At 40.8% G+C, this 19,253-nt stretch overlaps 1 protein-coding gene across 1 annotated transcript in view; it reads right to left on the reverse strand.

The window, feature by feature from the left end:
* The window catches only part of cntnap2a (contactin associated protein 2a), a 214,228-nt gene that overhangs the window by 22,996 nt on the left and 171,979 nt on the right, over positions 1-19,253 (reverse strand). The window contains exons 19-23 of the mRNA XM_030756212.1: positions 12,704-12,922; positions 10,397-10,426; positions 5,449-5,685; positions 1,225-1,458; positions 810-943 (exon numbers count right to left, since the gene is read on the reverse strand). Coding sequence (XP_030612072.1) covers positions 810-943; positions 1,225-1,458; positions 5,449-5,685; positions 10,397-10,426; positions 12,704-12,922 — 854 coding nt within the window. The remainder of the gene's footprint in view (positions 1-809; positions 944-1,224; positions 1,459-5,448; positions 5,686-10,396; positions 10,427-12,703; positions 12,923-19,253) is intronic.

Consider the following 19,253-nt stretch of genomic DNA (forward strand, 5'->3'; position numbering starts at 1 on the left):
TTCCATTGGAGGCCATGTAGAAACTGTTGTTTAATTTTAGAGTTCAAGGCCATTTGTTTCTTTTTGTTGCTCATTTCTCGTGACAGTCTATTTCTTGGCAAATCCCGAACTGTCCATGCAAATATAAATTTATTCTGATCTGGATGCAATCAATCACTGGCTTTTACAAGTGGCTGCTATCCATTTAGAGTCCTCCTTAAACTGCAGCTTGCTGCCAAATTTGTGCATCTTAGCCCAGAATAAAGCCAGTAATAGTTTAGCTGAATTCTAACTCCATCCTTGACAGCTACTGACTAAGGCTTGGCTGTATTGATCTGAGCTAAGCTGTCCGGCTGCACAAAACTCACAAGCGCAAAAACACACACAGCGGCAACACGGATACAAGTAATTGATATTCACAAACACATGCACGCGGCACGAAATGTCTCACACACAAGCACACACATTTAATTATCAGCATACCAGAACAAATACATGCAGTCGCAAACACACAACAGTATGCGCTCACGCAAACACACACAGATTGATGAGTACTCTGTTGCTATACTTAGGCTGTCCACTGGAAGTAGATTAACAGTGGCAAAGGACAAGCAGCTTCATCACAGCAGAAAACAGAACAGGACACTGCACTCCTCTCTGACTTATTGCAGACCACTAAGCTAACACTTCCTGAGCTTGTGCAGTGGCATACTCGTAACTGAGAATATGTGAGTGTTTTTAATCTGCATGCAACAGGATGAGTCTTATTCTGAGTATGAACTAAAAGCCTAAAATATGCCCTCAGATGTGTATGAATGCTGGGTCTGTACCTGGATGGTGATTCTCCTGTCGTGACGGGACATGTTAATACTGTGTGGCTGTCCATTGGCCAGGTTACGCTGGTCCACATCTATGGCAAACGGGTCCTTCAGGCCACCCAAGTTATACCGCACCTGCAGTGAACCTGAAGACATACAGACACAGCAGTTCGAACCTTAAAAACTGTTTCAAAACCTCAGATTTGTTAACACTAGATGGCACTGTCAGTTTTTCATGACCTCTATTTTATCAAAGCACTTTGCTGTCTGTCAGCTGCTCAGTGGGTGGCCGCTGACTGAGGAGGATTTTTGGAGATTATACCAATGTGCGCTGCAAGGACAGAATTTAAATGTCGACTGCAATGGTGAGCAACCATTTATTGCGTGCGTGTGTGTGTGTGTGTGTGTGTGTGTGTGTAGGTCTTACCATTCTGTCTTAACACCACAGCCAGATAGTCCTGCGTCTTGGAGCTCACATACATCAGAATAGCTGGAGCATTGGATGTGCTGAAACTAAAGGTCACCTCCTCCTTTGTTAGATTCACCTCATGTGACGTGAGCTGCTGCGTCAAGCCCTTCGTGTCCTTACTGGCTCCTGCCACTGCTTCAGGCAGGAAGTTGTACTTCACCAGCGTTCCTGCCTCAAAGAAACCCCCAACATCTGGGCGAGATGATGGAAGAAGGAACAAAATGTAAAATAAAACTCACACACATTATAATACAGACACACAAAATGAAATACACACTGCTTCATCTGCAACTGCAACACAAACACGCAAGCAAGAGACCAAGAGAGGAAGAAAGAAAGTATGAAAAAAAGAGAATTTTTCCATCAAAAACAAGCCACGGGGAGCCACTCACAAGCTCATAGATGCAAAGACACAACAGAGTAGACATATTATATAGCCAGAGGGCAATAAACACACACATAAATAAGGCTGTGTTCAGACGATGTAGTAAAGCGGGTATTAAATTGCTGCAGTCCAGCATCTGAAACCAAACAACACACTGTTTACCAGTACATTAACAAACCTAATGGCATATTTCAACCATACCAGGAGGCTTATTGATTCTCATAATCAAATGTTGAGAAGACGAGACCTCTTTTTTCTATAGCCTATTTCTGTTACACCCCTTGTTTGTGTTCATGCGTGTATGTGTACACATTCTCCATGTCTGCGAGTCAGTTAAAAAGGAGATAAAGGCATAATGTGTGTGAAATTAAAGAGAATGGTTGCAGGGAAAGCAGAAATAATAGGGTTGTGCGTGTGTATGTGTGCAAATGCCATGAAATATGCCTCAACATGTTCGCCTTCCCTCTGCAGCCACAGTGAAATGTAAAATTACAGCCCTTATGGGTGCAGAATTCCAAGTGAACACATTTATGCATCTTTTTTAAAGCTTCACTTCACCCATCAGCTCCCACCAGACACAGTACAATAAATACTTCAAGCTACATTACTTTAATTTAATAGAACGCTTATTACTGGAAAATGGCCAAGTTCTCTGAATAGTATTGTCACAGAAGCAAAATCTCGCCTCTATTCAGGTTACCTACCAATTTTATCCTTTATTTAGCTGTGCAATGATATAGCTTCAAGCCTCAGAAGTCTGGGGAGACCCATTTTAGCAATCTTTTCATATTAACTGAAAATTATTGTTATGGGTAAGGGCAGATATTCCATATTGTGTATTTCACTATTGTCTCTAAATATGTCAAACTCATTTTGAATCAAATTTAAACATAGTTTAAACATCGTTAAGAAGAATTAACCACAGTAAATAAGCATAATTACTTTTTATATTTTAATATACATAGATTGTTTCAGAGTTATCTAGCAGCTCTCATGTACATGAGCATGCAGGAAATAATGCTAACAAACGGGTTAGATCAATAAATCAAGTGCCTTAAACCTGTATTCTGCCTGAAGGCCACCAGATGGCGATAGCTGAGGCTGCAAAACAGACTTCAGGTCCTAGAGAAGCCTATGGGAAAACAGCTTTCTGCCTCGATCTCTGTGAACACTTCTCATGATGAGTTTATGGGCTCAGCCACTTGTTTCCGATCAAATTAAATCTACTTTGTAAATAATGGCCATACTGTTGTTCAAAATAGATGATTAATGCTCATTGGGTAACGAGTTGCCAATCACAAGTCTCACAGTCAGACCCACCCCTCCACATCGCATCCTTTTTTTGTTTTTTGCAGCCACGATGGGGGAAACACTCATCTTGAGTCTTCAAAACGTGATTTCACAGTGCTTACGTCAGTTTTAGTCTACCTATGCTCACAAGGTAAGTTTATTTGCTACACACACTAATTTGCAGTTAGTGGGTGTAAATAAGTAGCAACAACTAGTCTCTCTGCATCATTAACTTTGTGTGGTGACACCTGTCAGAACTATTCAGTGATGTGTTCACTTAGTATATGTACACTGAAAATACACTGTGCTGGTTTTAACTTATGGAGAGCTTGTGCATCCTCACCTCTAAAAGACTCTTACAATAAGTTTTTCTCTTTCCTGCTGGGGAAAGAAGGAAAGAAAGTACTCCAACTTGTTACCCATACCGTCAGCAGCAACACACAAAATTGTCAGGAACCTTAATGGGGAATGAGCAATGCTGCAGAGCTGGAGCTTTTTGTGTGTGTGTGTGTATTTTATGTCAGTGTGTGAAGAAGTTTTGGATGGCGATTTTGAGCAGTGCGAATCTCAACAGGTACGTGTGATTCCTTTTAGCAAGTTTTTGTGTGCGCGTGTGCGTTCATACGTATGTTTATGTGTGCACTGGCTCCACGTGACCCTCAAGGGCAGAAAAGCCAAAGAATGAGTGTGTATAAAAACAATACTGCAGGGTCCCCTGAGCAGTGTGTAAATATGGATACAATGGAAATGCACTATGCAATTATGGCTGACTTCATGCATTTTTCACTAGCTGGGAGGATGGGGAAAGAGTGGAACATTAAAGAGAGAGAAGGGGAGAAATTTGGGAAAGGACAGAGGAAAAGGGGAGAGGGGCAATTGAGAGAGGAGAGAGAAAATAAGAGTGGCATCGTAAAAAAGGGAGGAGGAATAAGTGAAATAAATATTTATGGGGAAACGAGTGAAATAATCATAAAGGAGTGGCAGGAGAAAGGCAGAGCAGGACAAAATAAATGGGGGAAAAATGGAGCAAAGAGAGGAAGAGGACAGGGAGTGCAAAAGAAAGGAAAAAGAAGGTGTAGCAGAACGAGGGAAAAGAGGGACACAAACAAATGAAAGGAGAAAACGATGAAGGGGTAGGTCACATGTCATGCACAAAAACAAACAGACACAAGAGTGTGCTCTCTCCCTTTCTTTGTCTGTCTCTCTTTCTCTCTCTCTCTCACACACACACACACACACACACACACACACACACACACACACACACACACACACACACACACACACACACACACACACACACACACACGTGCACAGACAGTAATCTTTATTCTCTAAATCCCGAAATGCCTGATTGGTTATGACAGAATTCTGAGGAGGTCTTTTCATGTCTTACACTAGCATATCACCACACACTGTCACCCTCCTCCACACCACACACGCGCACACATCCCCGCACCAAGACACACACTCTGCCTTTCTGTCATCTTGTCACCCCCCCTGCCAAGAGCACAGGGGGAAAACACCATTCGACTTTAGGAAACAAATTAATTCACGTGTCGGGGATCAACTTTCTGACTGGGAGCGAGCAGAAAGCCTCTGACAGCACTGCTGCTCTTCTCTCAAGAGAATTTCATGAAAACTTGTTTTGGGAAATGGAACTTTAATGCTGTATCTAATGAATCCCTGTGAAACAAACACCATGCTTTAGCAATATGCTACACTGCAGAAGCAGAGTTACAGTGTGACACTGCTTGTCTGTGATCTTCAAAAAAAAAACACTAGATCACTAGACCCAGCTCTTACTGAAGTCACTTATGTTTTGTTTTTGAGTTTGATCTCTTAGCTCTGCATTTGCACAGTATCAGCATTCAGCGAGAGCATCCTAAAGTGAGGGAGAATTGGTGGGTAAGCATAATATCACCCTCAATCGATGCCTTTTATCATAAGCCCAAACACTTTCAGAAAACGACAGCGCCTAACTGAATAGGAAGTGGGGAAGATCACAAAGCACAGCGACAATCACGGTGGGTTGTCAGGCAGTGAAGCTCATTGAAACATAACTACTCCAGCGGTAATCCTGGTGCTGTTTGACTCTGGCTTTGTGAACAAAAGAGAAAGTGCAAATGATAACATGATCGCACAAATATGCCTGCAAAAAGTTGCTGGAGAAAAATGTTAGCCGAAGGATTATTACTCAGTGTGTCATCCTAAATTTGAGAGCAGAAAGGCAATCCTGCGAGGCTGGGAAATGGGGAAACAAAACCTTTTTCCTGTATATATATATATATATATATATATATATATATATATATATATATATATATATATATATATATATATATATATATATATATATAAAATCCACACAGGAAAAAGATTGATTTGCTTTGCATTCAAAGTTTTGAGGGTAAAGAAAAGCCCGATGCACGTTAAGTGATATTTTTGTTCCATAATCTGCCTGTTTAATTACAGACTAAAATAATCTTTCTGAAATGGCCTCTTACCTCTGGTGCAGAATGGACCATCGTAGGCTGTGGCGGTGCAGTCACACAAGTAGCCGTTGTACCTCTCCACACACTTCCCTCCATTCCGGCAGTACATCCCAAAACTGGTACAGTGGCCTTGGCAACCGGGCTTGACCCCAGGTGTGACCTTGGCCCGCTCTTCCAGATCGAGAGTGATGCCATTCATTCGTAAGGCTCTGATACAGCCCAGGAACCCCCTCTGTCCCCCTGCAGCACCTGAGGACAAGAGGAGGGAGCGGCAAGGAGGGAATGCACAGAGGAGGGGAGCCATCAGCGCATCGAGGATATGTAGCATCAGAAGAAAAGAAAGAGAAGGAAGGGCGGACAATTGGAAGTCAGGGTCGCACAAGCCATTCTGAATGCAAGAGGCTTTATTTTAATCTGTTTTAGAAACATTAATATCCTAATGCCTGGAGGAAGCCACTGATGTCATGCTAATTGTTCTGACTGTGACCCTGTTCTTGAAACAACCTTCAACTCGTTTGATTTCTTCACTAATTAGAAAAGCCTAATGAACACTGTCTCTTAATGAACATCTCGCTAGCATACACAAATGCAAATGGATGCACGAACGCACGTAAACTATATGCTAGAGATGAACACACACATTTTAAAACACCGCACAGAGCGTACCTGATTTGAATGAGCCAATATAAGCATTACTGCTTAGCCTTGGGGTGTCGATAGCCATTCTTCTAAAGTGCTTCCATCGTCATTCTGGCCTTGCACCATTACAGTCTAACTACCCATTAACTTGTACAAAGTAGGGGTGTTAAATAGATTAATGTCGACCTAAATGACCATAGCAATAAACACACTCATAAATATACACCCACAGGTATAGATTCAAAAATACACAAACACACTCACAGAGCATAGATATACTGTATGGATAAACACAAGCGTAATCAAGCACACTTGCTCGCACAAGAGCCGAGGGTCCTTTTAGTTAATACTAAAAAACATCTCAAGGGCATCCTTTGGTTTACAGAGAAGTATCCATTCAGGAAGACATGTAAAGGAAATGTGAGCACACACACTAGCACACAGTGTCCTCCCTCAACAGCTGCACTCTCACTTCTGCATTTATAGCTTAGCCACATAGGTACAATACAGCCATAACAAGATTACTAATACATGTACTTTGATTTTCTCCAGCTGATACATTATTCACGTATCGGGATGCAGCTGGGCTTTTGCATGCTTTCTCCTATTTCCAGTCCTACAAAGAATTAGACTTTTAGTAGGCCCCTTAATTAATCTATTTTGTAGTGCTGATTGGCTGGAGGTTTCTGCCACCTGTTTACCCAGGTCTGAATCAGTCTCTGATTAAATGGACAGCAGGCTCTGAAGCCTGCGGAGACCAGGGCCGGCACGTGTGTACACACACACACACACACACACACACACACACACACACACACACACACACACACACACACACACACACACACACACACACACACACACACACAAACACTCAGGTGCATATGGTTTCTGTGCTACTCACAAATGCTGTGTAATAGAGCTTGACTGATTGAGACTGAAGTCAATACTGACTTATCACAGCTGCAATCATTTAAAAAGTAAGTACAATTAGAAATAACTGTTTGACATATAACCAAAAAAATTGAAACATTGCTTACTAATAAAGGTAATATGCTCAAACAAATCATATGAAATTAATAATGTGCAGTCACACTAAAAAACTGAATCAGGTGCATTAGGTGCAGTTTTCTTTAAACCTCTGACATCTATGATCTTGTGCGCTCTCTGCTATCAAAGTCTGTCGTGTAATCATTGCCAACATCTAAAGAGCTCTCAAAGGCCATGAGAAAAAAAGGTTTGCGGTTGATTTCATATTATTTGAAACAAGACATACAAGTGTAAGGAAAAACCAGAAGCATCGATTTCGAATAGTCCAGGACTGGATGGTCTTGCAAATTCAGCCCAAACAGACTGTTTAATGTAAAGAAGTCTCCAAGAACCTCAAATTTTGATCACAGCATCTGCAGGTGACTGAGTTGATGTCAAAGTACATGTGCCTAGAGATGTGACCTACATGGGTGGCATGCTGGGAAAAAAGTATTTGCTGCAACAGTTTGCCAGTGGCTTAGACAGGTCTATTGCACTGATATGTTCTGGACAAAGCTGTCTAAGATCGTGTTCTTTGGCCACATGTTTGGCATAGGCCAAAGGCAGCGTTACAAGAAGAAATGAGAAAAAAAAAACACTCCATACCAACTGTAAAGCATAGTGGAGGAAATGTAGTAGTTTGGAGTTCCTTCAGTGCCTCACTGAGTGGGCAGCTTGCACTCACTGACTCAGTAATGCAGCTTGCATTATTCCAAAGTGCTAAATCTAGTTAGATCAAAACTTGTGGGGGTAATTTAAAAGGGGCTCCACATGCAAGAAAAACACTGAAACACCATGTAGAGAACGGTGGACTATTATGCTAAATGCAGAGAATTTCAGCTCTGGCTACTTTCTCCACAGAAGAATATCACATCTATAGATTTTTTTTAAATAAATAATTTAAAAGGCTTATATTCCTTGTGGGTAGTTTCAGGTATATCACCTTTAATGTAGGTACTGTATCAAAGAGAATTAAATTATTGCTTGCTAATATATATGTCAGAAAAATACATTTCTACTTGGTCTTTCATATGAGCGCACATTTGTTCAGATGAATATGGCTGCAGATATCTAAATGAAAGAAGCTCTGCAGCCTTAACTATTACATGTTTGGGACTTTTACTTATGCAGGAAGCCCAAGCTTCTTAATTAAGTAAATGCTTTTTCTCCTGTTTATGTAATTATCATGTCTTCTTGATTACAGTGCAATTGGCGTATCTTTACCATTTGCACGTTTTTACTTCCCAGGTCTTATCATGAAACCAATTATATACCGTTAGCAGCAATAACTTGAAATAATCATGTCCTATGACTACAATGATTATGACTTTATCAGTCTTTCACATCATTGTGGAGGAATTTTGCCCCACTCTTATTTACAATGTTGTTTTGCAGCCATTTATTTATGAACAGCTCTCTAAAGGTCCTGCCGCAGGATTTCAAGCTGAGGTCTGGACTTTGCTGCTGTACTTGGGTTCATCGTCCTGCTGCATGACCGGACAAGCTGTCCCACAGATGGCCTCAGATTTTTCTAGAATATTTTGGTATACAGAGGAGTTAATGGTTGACTCAGTGATTATAGGATGCCCAGGTCCCATGGCTGCAAAACAAGCTGAAATCATCACCCCCTCCACCACCATGCTTGAGAATCGGTGTGAGACGTTTGTGTTGATAAGCTGTGTTCGCTTTTTGGCTAACTTGATGTTCTTTGTAGAGAGAAGACCCTTGCAAACAAGCCATACCTGTTCAGTGTTTTTCTCATGTTCATGTTCATGAACATTTAACATGGTAACTGAGGCCTGTAGAGTCTGAGATGCAGCTCTTGCATTTTTTTTTTTTTTTTTTGCAGTTTCTCTGAGCATTGCACGATCTGATCTTGGGGTGAATGTCCACTCCTGGCATTGCGTTAACACATGACTGAATGCTCCAGACCAGCAAACTGCCAAATGTTCTGCTTTGCTAATGATTAATTACTCAAGTGCATTTGATTAGCAGCACCTGGCTGCTACCAAGCTTGAATATTTGGATTCATTCGGTATATACACAACTACCAGAATTTTCATTTTCTTGAATATCAATATTAGCAGTAGAGAAAAAAAAAATCAAATATTGGTCAGGCTCTAGAACCTGCACACATATAATGACACACAATCACATATATGACGGCACAGGAACATTGACATTAATACATATATTCAAACACATGAGCAGTTATTAAAGCGAAAGACACACATAGCATATAAATGCACCAAAAAGCGTATTAACATGTGTGCCCCCAAGAGGATGTTACCTTGTAATGATGTACTAATGAAATAACATTTTATTTTCATTAGGATACAGAAGACACACACACACACACACACACACACACACACACACACACACACACACACACACACACACACACACACACACACACACACACACACATGTAGCAGCAGACAAATTAGAAGGGAAGCCATATGTGACCGCTTAACCTTCACTGCATGTATGGATGTGTCAGTGTGGATCCTGAATTACTAAGTAAAGACTTTGTGGTGAATAAACATGCAGTATGCACCTAAATACTGTACTGACACAGTATTTCCTGCATGTGAACTGTCCTGTTGATAGCATATTCCAACCATTCAGATAAATTACAAGAGCTGGCTGCAGATGTGCTGCAATGCTTTGCTTCCATTAGTATTTTTTAAGTGCTTAAGCAGAATGGTGGTGTGTGTTTTTCTTTCCCTTTGAGTGTTTGCTGTTCAACACCAGAGATATCTTAACTACAGTATTTAGCCCTCTCTGTGTTTATTAGAAATGCACTTCAGGATTCAATTTGTATTAGTTTGTTATGAGTATTTTGATTCACTGGGGTCTAAATGCCATTTCAAAAGCATTCCTAACCCGCTGGCATTTCCAGAGGGGATATTATGATAAAAAGCTCATATCAGCAACCAGATGCTTTATATGTGTTGGGTTATAACTGTGTTTTTTCAGCTACCTCTGTAAAAGGTTGATAATACCTTTGCTTCTTATGAATGGAAGTCATCTATGAGTACTGACTTAAACTGCCACCTGCTGTAATTTATTAGACCTATGCTCTAATCATGTGTCAAAAAAAGTAGACAAGCAAAGCACGCGCAGTTGGATTTTAGAAGATTAATACTGGCTTTAACCACCATTAATGTGGGGCTGCCATAAAATCAGAAGCAACAACCAGGAGCACGGTTATTCTGAGCTGCAGGTGAGGTGAAAACTATATCAGTGTCACAGAGACATTTTGCTGTATTCAGTAAATGTTACCTACTGTCTTGGCAGGTGAGCGAGGCTGGTTTTCCTGTGACAGGTGTCGCACGCGTGCAGAGACGAGCAAGCAAGCAAGCGAGATGTTGATTCATGGCGGCAGAGACGGGAGGGGGGGAGAAAAAGCAGCGTACAAAAGAAAGACAAACCGATCAAGTCATGAGCAAAAACATGCAAAATCATAAAAATAAACGTGATAGTGAGCATTAATCAAGAGGGAATTCAAAGGAGCAGATGTTGGCTTCTAAATGAAATTGTGGTGAGATTTATAGTTATGAACACATATTTGGAGAGCTAAAAGTTAACAATGTGAAGTAAATGACAGCATGCTGATGGTATAACATTTACGCTCAAGGCCATTATAGCAAATGAGCCACTGTGCAGTAAACACTAAAGCAATCAAATGCTCGATGAGGAGCACATTGATTGAGAAAGAGTAAAGGAGATAATACAGAAGCAAATACGCGACCAAAGTGCAGCTGCTCATTGTAGATTTCGAGGATTCGCTTCCTTTTTTTAAACAAAGATGGTTGCAGAAGAATTCAAAGTTGCACTTTTTTGAAGTTTTTGGGCTTCATTTTTTTCTCTTTTGAACTGTTGCATCAGTAATAGTCGCAGACAGCTGTGAGCAGTGGCGGAGAACCTTTCATAACATGAAAAAATCAAGAGTCGAGACAAAATCTCATTGCCTGCAGGTCTCTTCCTACTCTTTCCAAATCTCTTGATCAAACACAGAGAAGATCTCTATCTTTTTTCTGGATGTCAGAGGCCAAATCTAAACCACTTCCCTGGAGTGTGTGTGTGTGTGTGTGTGTGGGGTCACTTCCTGTTTATAACGCTATAACTTCTCAAAGAAATCCTCAAATCTGGATTAAGCAGGGATTAAAGATCAGATATAAGAAGGTGCTGTCACCTCTGCTGCTGTTGTTACATATGGTCCTTCCTCTGCTCTCTCTCTCTCTCTCTCCAGCTCTCCCAGTATTTTTATTCCTCGAGATCTGCGGCACACACACGGGCCTAAGCTAAGAGGCCAGAATACATACATGCAAATTGGAGATATATCTGGAAGCCATTATGTTCCCAGTTTCATTGCCACGAGTCACACAAAGACCTTTTTTTGCCCCTTTCCATTTCGTTAAATGAAAGTACAAATACACTGAGAGGCAAATTGGGTCATGATAAGGTGAGGATATTTCAGCAGCGTTCAAATCAGCAAAAGTGATGAGACGATGAAATTATATTATAGACGGGGATCAGGGGGGTTGAGGCTATCACATTGGGAGGCCTGATTGGAATTTGCAACAATCGTCTTTGGGCAGAACTTTTTCCATGAGATAGTAGGAAGTGTGTGATCCGCCTCAGCACTTTTCCTTCTATCCGCAAAAATCCCTAAAACTATTTTAGCCCCGGAGTTAGGTCTATAGTGTATTGACTGCTCAGCACAAAAGACAGAATGAGACAGAGAAGTGAAAGCATAGGGAGAAAACTGGACAAATCTTCTTCCATTTGAAATCCTGATGCGCTCGAGAAGCACTGTGTGGAGAGATAGATGGCTGACCTTTTACCCAATAGCTAGGCATAGTTCTGTGATAATAAGTGCTTTGTCTATCTGATAATTGATCCATAATTAAAGGATGCAGGGACAGAGAAAATCCAATAGTTGATCCTCTATGCAACAGTATCTTAACTCAAAGACATATGCATGTTGATTCAAAGTATTAACATATTAAATAAATGAGCCCTTTAAGTAACATGCCCTCATACCCAGTACAGAGGATCATGTTTAAATTCATTAAAACTCTGTTCACTCACATGGATGAGTTTCCAAGGATGTGTGTGCCCACATACGTGCATATCATTAAGTGTTAAAACCTCTGTGTGTGTGTGTGTGAATGTGTGTTTGGATTAACTTAATTAGCAGTGGCTGTGCCTAAGCTGGACTGAAGCCTCTTAAGAAAAAATGCTGTGATTTCCAGTAAAGCTGGTACATCTTCAACTTGTGAAACGTTCAGACGTTCTCACAGTGGTTGTCAGTATCTGAGGGCAGCAGCATTATTGAAGAAAAAGAAAAAACCAAAACAGACAGTACAGAAAGTTTTTTAATTAACAGTTGAATCCAATTACGTTTACATGGATGGTGTGTGCTCGAGTGTTTGCTTTCCGCACTTAAGAGCTCATAATTGTTGTGTGAGTGTCCATCCTTCGCAAAGCGGATATTAAATGTTCAAATTGCAATCAAATGTGTGCACACGAGTCAGTCTTACACAGGAGGGCTGTCTGGATGATGTGGGAGTGAGGGTGTGCGTCTTACCCACGTAGAGTTGGCTGAACAGTTCAAGCCGTGTGTGTCCTTGTGCGGGAGCTAGCCTGGACGTCCTGTACGTCTGGTCCAACTGAAGGACGGCCTCTTTCACGTTACGCTCGGCCATCACGCGGTGCCACTGGTCATCGTTGAGGGGCGTGGCTGAATGCACGGTCAGCTCCACTGGTCCATTTCCAACATCGAAGGAGAAGGAGACCACCTTAGGAGCTGTAGGGAGAGAGAAAGACATAAAAAAAAAGAAATTCACAATTTGATAAACCCCAGTACTCCCTGTTCTGCTATAGTCCACTTTGTAGGTAGATATGCATTAAATGTCTAATCTAATGGCTCATTTGTTTCAAGGCCGCTCATTTGGCTTGTATAGATTTCAGCTTTGCAATACATGACTGCTCACAGCTTTTGCACAGGCCTAATCTCACCGACCGCCAATAGATGCCAGGAACCGTTGGGTTTGCGTGACATAAAGTTGTGTTGCTGCAGTTTCCACACTGCTTTTCTTTAGGAGATTAACTTAGTTTTGTTTGAGAGTTGAAAAGAAATGTCAGCAAAAGTGTGACTAAAGAGGAGGGGGAAGGTATGACAGGGAGAAAAAAAAAAGAGAAAAGAACAAGATGGTCCTGTTTTTCTACTAGATTAATTTTCATTATCTTCAATTGAGTTGATTTGTGTGATTGTGTGTGTGTGTGTGTGTGTGTGTGCGTGATGGCAGACATAACGTTTTATTGCTTTTCTGTAATTTAATAGCCTAATATCTCAGCAGACCAAAAGGGGGCACCAGTTTACCTTTTATGACCATGACCAGGTAAAATGTTCACTGATGTTTCTGAATAACTTTTCTTTTCTTTTCTTTTCTTTTCTTTTCTTTTCTTTTCTTTTCTTTTCTTTTCTTTTCTTTTCTTTTCTTGTGTGTGTGTCAGTTTCAGCTGTTTTTGCTACAGCGCTGTGTGTCACTGCCTGATCCTGCCTTGAACCCGTCTGCAGTGTTGCATCCACACTCTGTGCATATGTGTGTGTAAGTGTTATGTCATAAAATCAACTGAAAAAGAAACAGGGGATGCTTATAGGTCTGTGACCTTATTTCCAACTGTATGAAAGACATAATGCCGTTACCTAAAAAGCCTCCACAAGTCACACATAATAAACCTCATCACATACGCATTTTTACATGAGCACATTTGCAAAGTCTCTCTAATTTTTAAATATAAGACACTGTGTTAACTGAATGCCTCAGCAAAATGTTAAAGGACTCTTTTAGACTTGCTGCTGGGGAGACCATTTACAGTTGACACATAAAAACCCAAATTGACTTTTCCTTAATGTTTAGGACGGTGAGACTGGTGTATAAAATCTTCATATTCTGGATGGTGGCATATGGTGGGTTTTGGCAGCACCGTGCTGCAGCAAGAGTGATGATAAATAGCTTTATATGTTACCCTTCTATTATAGCTTCATTAAGCTCAGATATTAAGAGTGAATAAATTTATGCTGTAATCAATGGGGAAATGAGCTTACTCCTTTTCCTTTGCTCAATCAATGTCTCTGGCCTTTTCTTCCTTTTCATACTGCTTTCATCTAATTATCCTTTATCTTTCAGTGATTCTTCTTTGTTCTTTGGTGTCATCTCTACATTAAACCTATCTTCAGTTTCTTTCTTCCTTCTGTCCTTCTTATATGTTTCCCTTTGCTTGCTCTGTTCATACTTTCAGTTCTTGGTTGTTCACTGTTTTATTTTAGCTTCTGTTTACTTTCTCGCTGGTGTGGACCCACCTCAGATGGATCTACCTGTAACTTTGGTCTCCCTTCAATCATTTCTTCCTCCTTTTAATTTCTTCCTCGACCCCTTTCTGTCAGGATCCTGGGTCTTTGGCCCGGTGCTTTGAGTTTTTCTACTTTCAACTTCCGTTTTTCTGTTTTCTGTCTGACTCTTTGTTGTAGTCTTCAGTTTTATACCTTTATATTGTTAGTCCTGGTTTGTTTCTTTATATCTATATCCTCAGGTTTTTTTTTTTTTTTAGTTTAGTTAGCTGGGTTCTGTTCATGGTTATAGTTTGTTTGTATTCTGTTCCTTGTTTCAGTTTATTTTACACTCCCCAGTGTTTCTCTGTTTAGTTACTTCCTGTTTTATTTTGCTAGTCTTTTGTCTCGTGTGTGTTGTGTTAGTTTTGCTTCCCTCCTGTCTCGTTAGTTTGATCCTATTCACCTGTGTCTTGTTTTCCTCAGCTGTGCTCTCTCTCCCTAACTGCCTCATGTGTGTATTTAAACCCTCAGTTTGCCTTAAGGTTTGGTTGTGTCATACTGTTGTTTCCTGTCAGTCTCCTGTATGGGTCCCTGCTTGGCTTTAAGGACTTTGTTTCCACCTGGTTCCTGGACTTTCTGTTGCTACACTAATGGACGGTTTTGTTTATTCAAGTCTGCATTTGGGTCTGTGCTCTACACCCATAATGAAAACCCAACACTTTCTTGTACGCATTATTTGATGAGGTGCAGAAAAATTGAAATGATCCAAGCAAAAGCCTGCCTCAGCGTGCTGAGCACATTAACCTATCACATGAATTTTTTAAAAAAGTGCTTAAGCATTTAAACAGCAGCAAAACACAAACACACCAACCTCAGCCTGCACAGACACACAGTATAAGCCCTATGACAGCCTGTAGTATACTGAATTAATGATGTTTGTATGCACAGAGCAGGTCCGCGGGGCAGGGAGGAGAGACATCAGTTATTTTAAATGCTGAAAGACAGCCAAACATATATCACAATACCCCAGCAGAAACAAAGCTTTAGTAATGCCGCAACAACAACGCTGAACGTCATATGAGATGCGCGTGTGTGTGTGTTTGATAATTTGTGCGCTGTTTTAGTGGCACTGCAAACCAAGATGTATGCCCTACAACCTCCTGTCAACGGGCGGGAATAAAACTAAAGTGCCCTCGGAGCACAGAGCTCGCCTCATCCATTTGCATAGCCATGATGGATGTAACGAGTGTAAATGCTTGTGTGTGTGTGTGTGTGTGTGTGTGTGTGTGTAAATGTAATATTTGTGTCATGTCCATATACTTGCATGTTCGGCCTGGGAAAAAAAAAATAGAAAAACCCTACTTAGGTTTTTATTTTTGCTATTTGTTTTTCGATTAATCTTTTAATATGGAGGCCGAAAGAGCCAGGTTCTAAATTATGCGGCAGCACAGCACAACCAAATGATGATAAATAGTGAAAGCGACTGAACATCTTTGTGTGAAAGATCACTGCTTGTGTGGGTGTGCTCGTGCGTTTGTCTAATGCGAGGTTCAATTTTGCTGTTCTTCATCTTTTTTTTTCAGAAGGCTGGCAATGTATTATCTCTTCGATCGCTTTTCTGTTCCACTGGCAAATTCTTTGTTGGTTGTCTCATTTGCTTTGTTAGCCTTCTGCTGTGTTTTTCACTTGAGGGACAGCTGGAACAGGCTGGACCTTTTTAGGATGGAGGCCGCATTTAAGTGCGAGCCAACCCTAAGTGCCGTAGCAAACCTGCTGCTGTAGAGGCTGAAGCTAGATTTAAAGGAACTTCTTAAAGGCTGGGCAAAGAAAAAGCTATTTTTTTATCAGCAAAAATAGCACACACAATACAAAGAATGCCAACTACTTCTCAGGGCGCACAGAGAACAGATATGGTGAGATTAAGATTAAGTTTGGACTGTGCACCGAAGAAGAGACTGGATAAAAAGTCTTAGTGGAGGCAGTTTGCTTTTCTCCTAAGCAGATATTGCTTTAACAAGTCAGACACATGACAAAGCTGCACAGCGTACTCCTAAACTTCACATGTAAACTGTGAATGCCTGGCTTTCACATGAATAACAGGCAATTATATAGTCTTGGAAGGAGATGTCTCCAGCTGGAAAGTCCATTTCTTAGCTGGAGCCTTTAAAAATATTAAATTTGGCACATGCTTTCACTTGAGCTACAGAACATCCCAGAAGTCAAGCAGTTTTGTATTTAGGGATCTTTCCATCTGTCCTCAGCCTAGTTACCAGGCCACGGTTCTCAATATGTCTCATATGTGCCTATGCCTACTTCTTCCTAAAAAGATTGAAGAATGAACAGAGTCCACCTCATGACTTTGAGTCTGCTGAGGTCACACTAATGCGTGTTTTGTCCAAGGTTTAAAGTGTGCATCAGTGAGTGTGTGTTTGTGCTTTGGGCTCTTGGAATGGCACAACCATGCTATTCCAGCTTAATGCTAGTCATTTCATGCCCTGACTGGATTGCAGCAGATAGAGTTTTTTTGCACCAACGAGAGGGCAAAGATTATGTGTGTGTTTATGTGTGCGTGAGTGTGCATGCGAGTAATTTCTGGATTGTGTGTCTAAACGTGTGCTGTGGGGCAAAATGCAAGATGATAGCAAGAGAGAGGAGAGAGGAAATCGATGTGGGGGCATTCTGAAAGCCTCGGGAGACGTGCGCGTGTGCACACACAAACACGCACGCACACACTGCAAATGTGACAGACCAGATATTTATTGTATCTATGTGTGTGTTAAAGTGCACATTTGGAAAAAAACAAATACCAAACCCCTTAGGCATTTTTCAGTACTCAAATGTACAGTATAGTGTCAGCACATAGTTTTTGTATTTATAGATGAGTATTTGTGTGTAAGAAAGAACTGGGATAGAAAATAAAAGCTTACAGAGCTCTCAGACTGCAAACTAGCTGACATAATGTCATTCAGTGTAACAGCTTCAGACAGCACTTTGGCTCAAAGTTCGACTTTGTGTCTATTCACTGGCTGGCATTTTGACACAAAATGGTGGGCCAGGCGCAACAGCAGGAAATGGTCAGCAAGCGCTTTTGACACCAAATGTTCAAATCCCTTTGAATCCCAATGAATCCCAATGAAACGCAATTAGTCATCAATCGACCGCCACGCTGTGCCAGGAGCCCGCTTCACAATGCAGCTCCGAGATTAAATAAAAGCCCTAGATTTTAAAACTCTTGATCAGAACGGCACCACTGTGGCTGCAGGGAGTTTAATTTGAGCCACAGCACATGATCACAGAAACCCGCTGCATGACATGTCAATCAAAACTCTCAGAGCGGACTAAGAGCCTGTGAAATGAGGGTAGGGCAAAGCTGCCCCATTGTTTTGGTGTTTAAAATATTTAGTTCTTCTTTGTCGCCATCTCTTTGTTCCAGCTTTAATGTTCGATAAAATTGTATCCCATTTTAAATATGTACACACAAACACACACACACACATTTGGTTTCCGATTGCGGGTTCCTTTTTTTAAAAAAATCAGTTGACACAATGTGAGAAAAACTGAAGGCTCAAGGTTTTTGTTTGTCATTTTTTTATAGCACAGAATATGTGCATACAAGCTTCAGCCTCACAGCTTTCAGCCTAAGTCGACTGTTCCCTCTATTGGCTCAAAAGACACCTTTAGGAACCAGCTACACTCCTGCACAACCATCACTGGCCTCGCACTGGACACCAAACTTACTGCTAGAGCTTACCATGTTTACACAACTGTTATTTTTTTCTGCATTATGAGCTAGATTTAAAACTTTTTTTTTTAACTTTGGTGTCAGTCTCCACTTTATCTTGTGAATCACAACCCAGTGACAGAACTGAGCTCATCCCCTGTATTTCTGCCAGAGGCGCCAGAATCTATAGTAAATTAAGCACTGTTCAAACATTGTTTGTCAAATAAATACATCTTTTTCTTAGCAGTACTACAAGCATGCAAATATATATATATTTTTGGCAAGAGATTTTATGACTGACATTTTCTGACCAGGCTTTTTTCCATTGCAGAGGACTTTATTCAGAGGGCATTTGAAACTTGTGCACTTTTTTGATATGTCAGCAACTTAATGTGCTGAATTTGCTCAGCAAATCATAATGTGCAGGAGGAACATGTACCACTAGGAACATTCCTTGACATTCGGTTTAGTAAATCATTACAGTTCCTGGAAATTTGGAGGAAAAGCACCTTGTAATTACCCGTCCAATGGGAGCGGTGAGTCTAGTTCATATTTTGCCAGGAAAATAGGAAAGAGGTGCAGCAATTTATTGAAATGTGTACATACTTGGAAATACAGTATATAAGGCAAAGTGTTTGCACAGTTTTAATGAGTTGTATTTGGTATGAGCTCAGTATTTGGTATGACCACCTTTACTCAACACAGCCTGAACTCTCTAAGGCAGCTATCTTGTAATTTCTTTAAATAGTCTTCAGGAATAGTTCTCCAGGCTTCTTAAAGGACATTCAGAGCTCTTCTTTGGACATTGGCTGCTTTTTGTTCTCTTCTCTATCAAGATGGTCCCACAGTGCTTCAATAATCTTGAGCTCTGGGCTCTGGGGAGGCCAATTCATGACTGATAGTGTTCTGTTGTGCGTGTGTTTTTAATCCAGGTATGCTTTACTCTTAGCACTTTGGGAATCACCTACTCTTTTATGCCTTGCATCTGTTATCTTTGGCATTTTTCATAGATTCAACTAAAGAAATGGGAACAAATTACATGTTTTTGCGACAGACTGCTAGTAACAAAGTGCTACGATA

This window comes from Archocentrus centrarchus, chromosome 20, assembly GCF_007364275.1.
Source record: "Archocentrus centrarchus isolate MPI-CPG fArcCen1 chromosome 20, fArcCen1, whole genome shotgun sequence".
NCBI classification, from domain to species: Eukaryota; Metazoa; Chordata; class Actinopteri; order Cichliformes; family Cichlidae; genus Archocentrus; species Archocentrus centrarchus.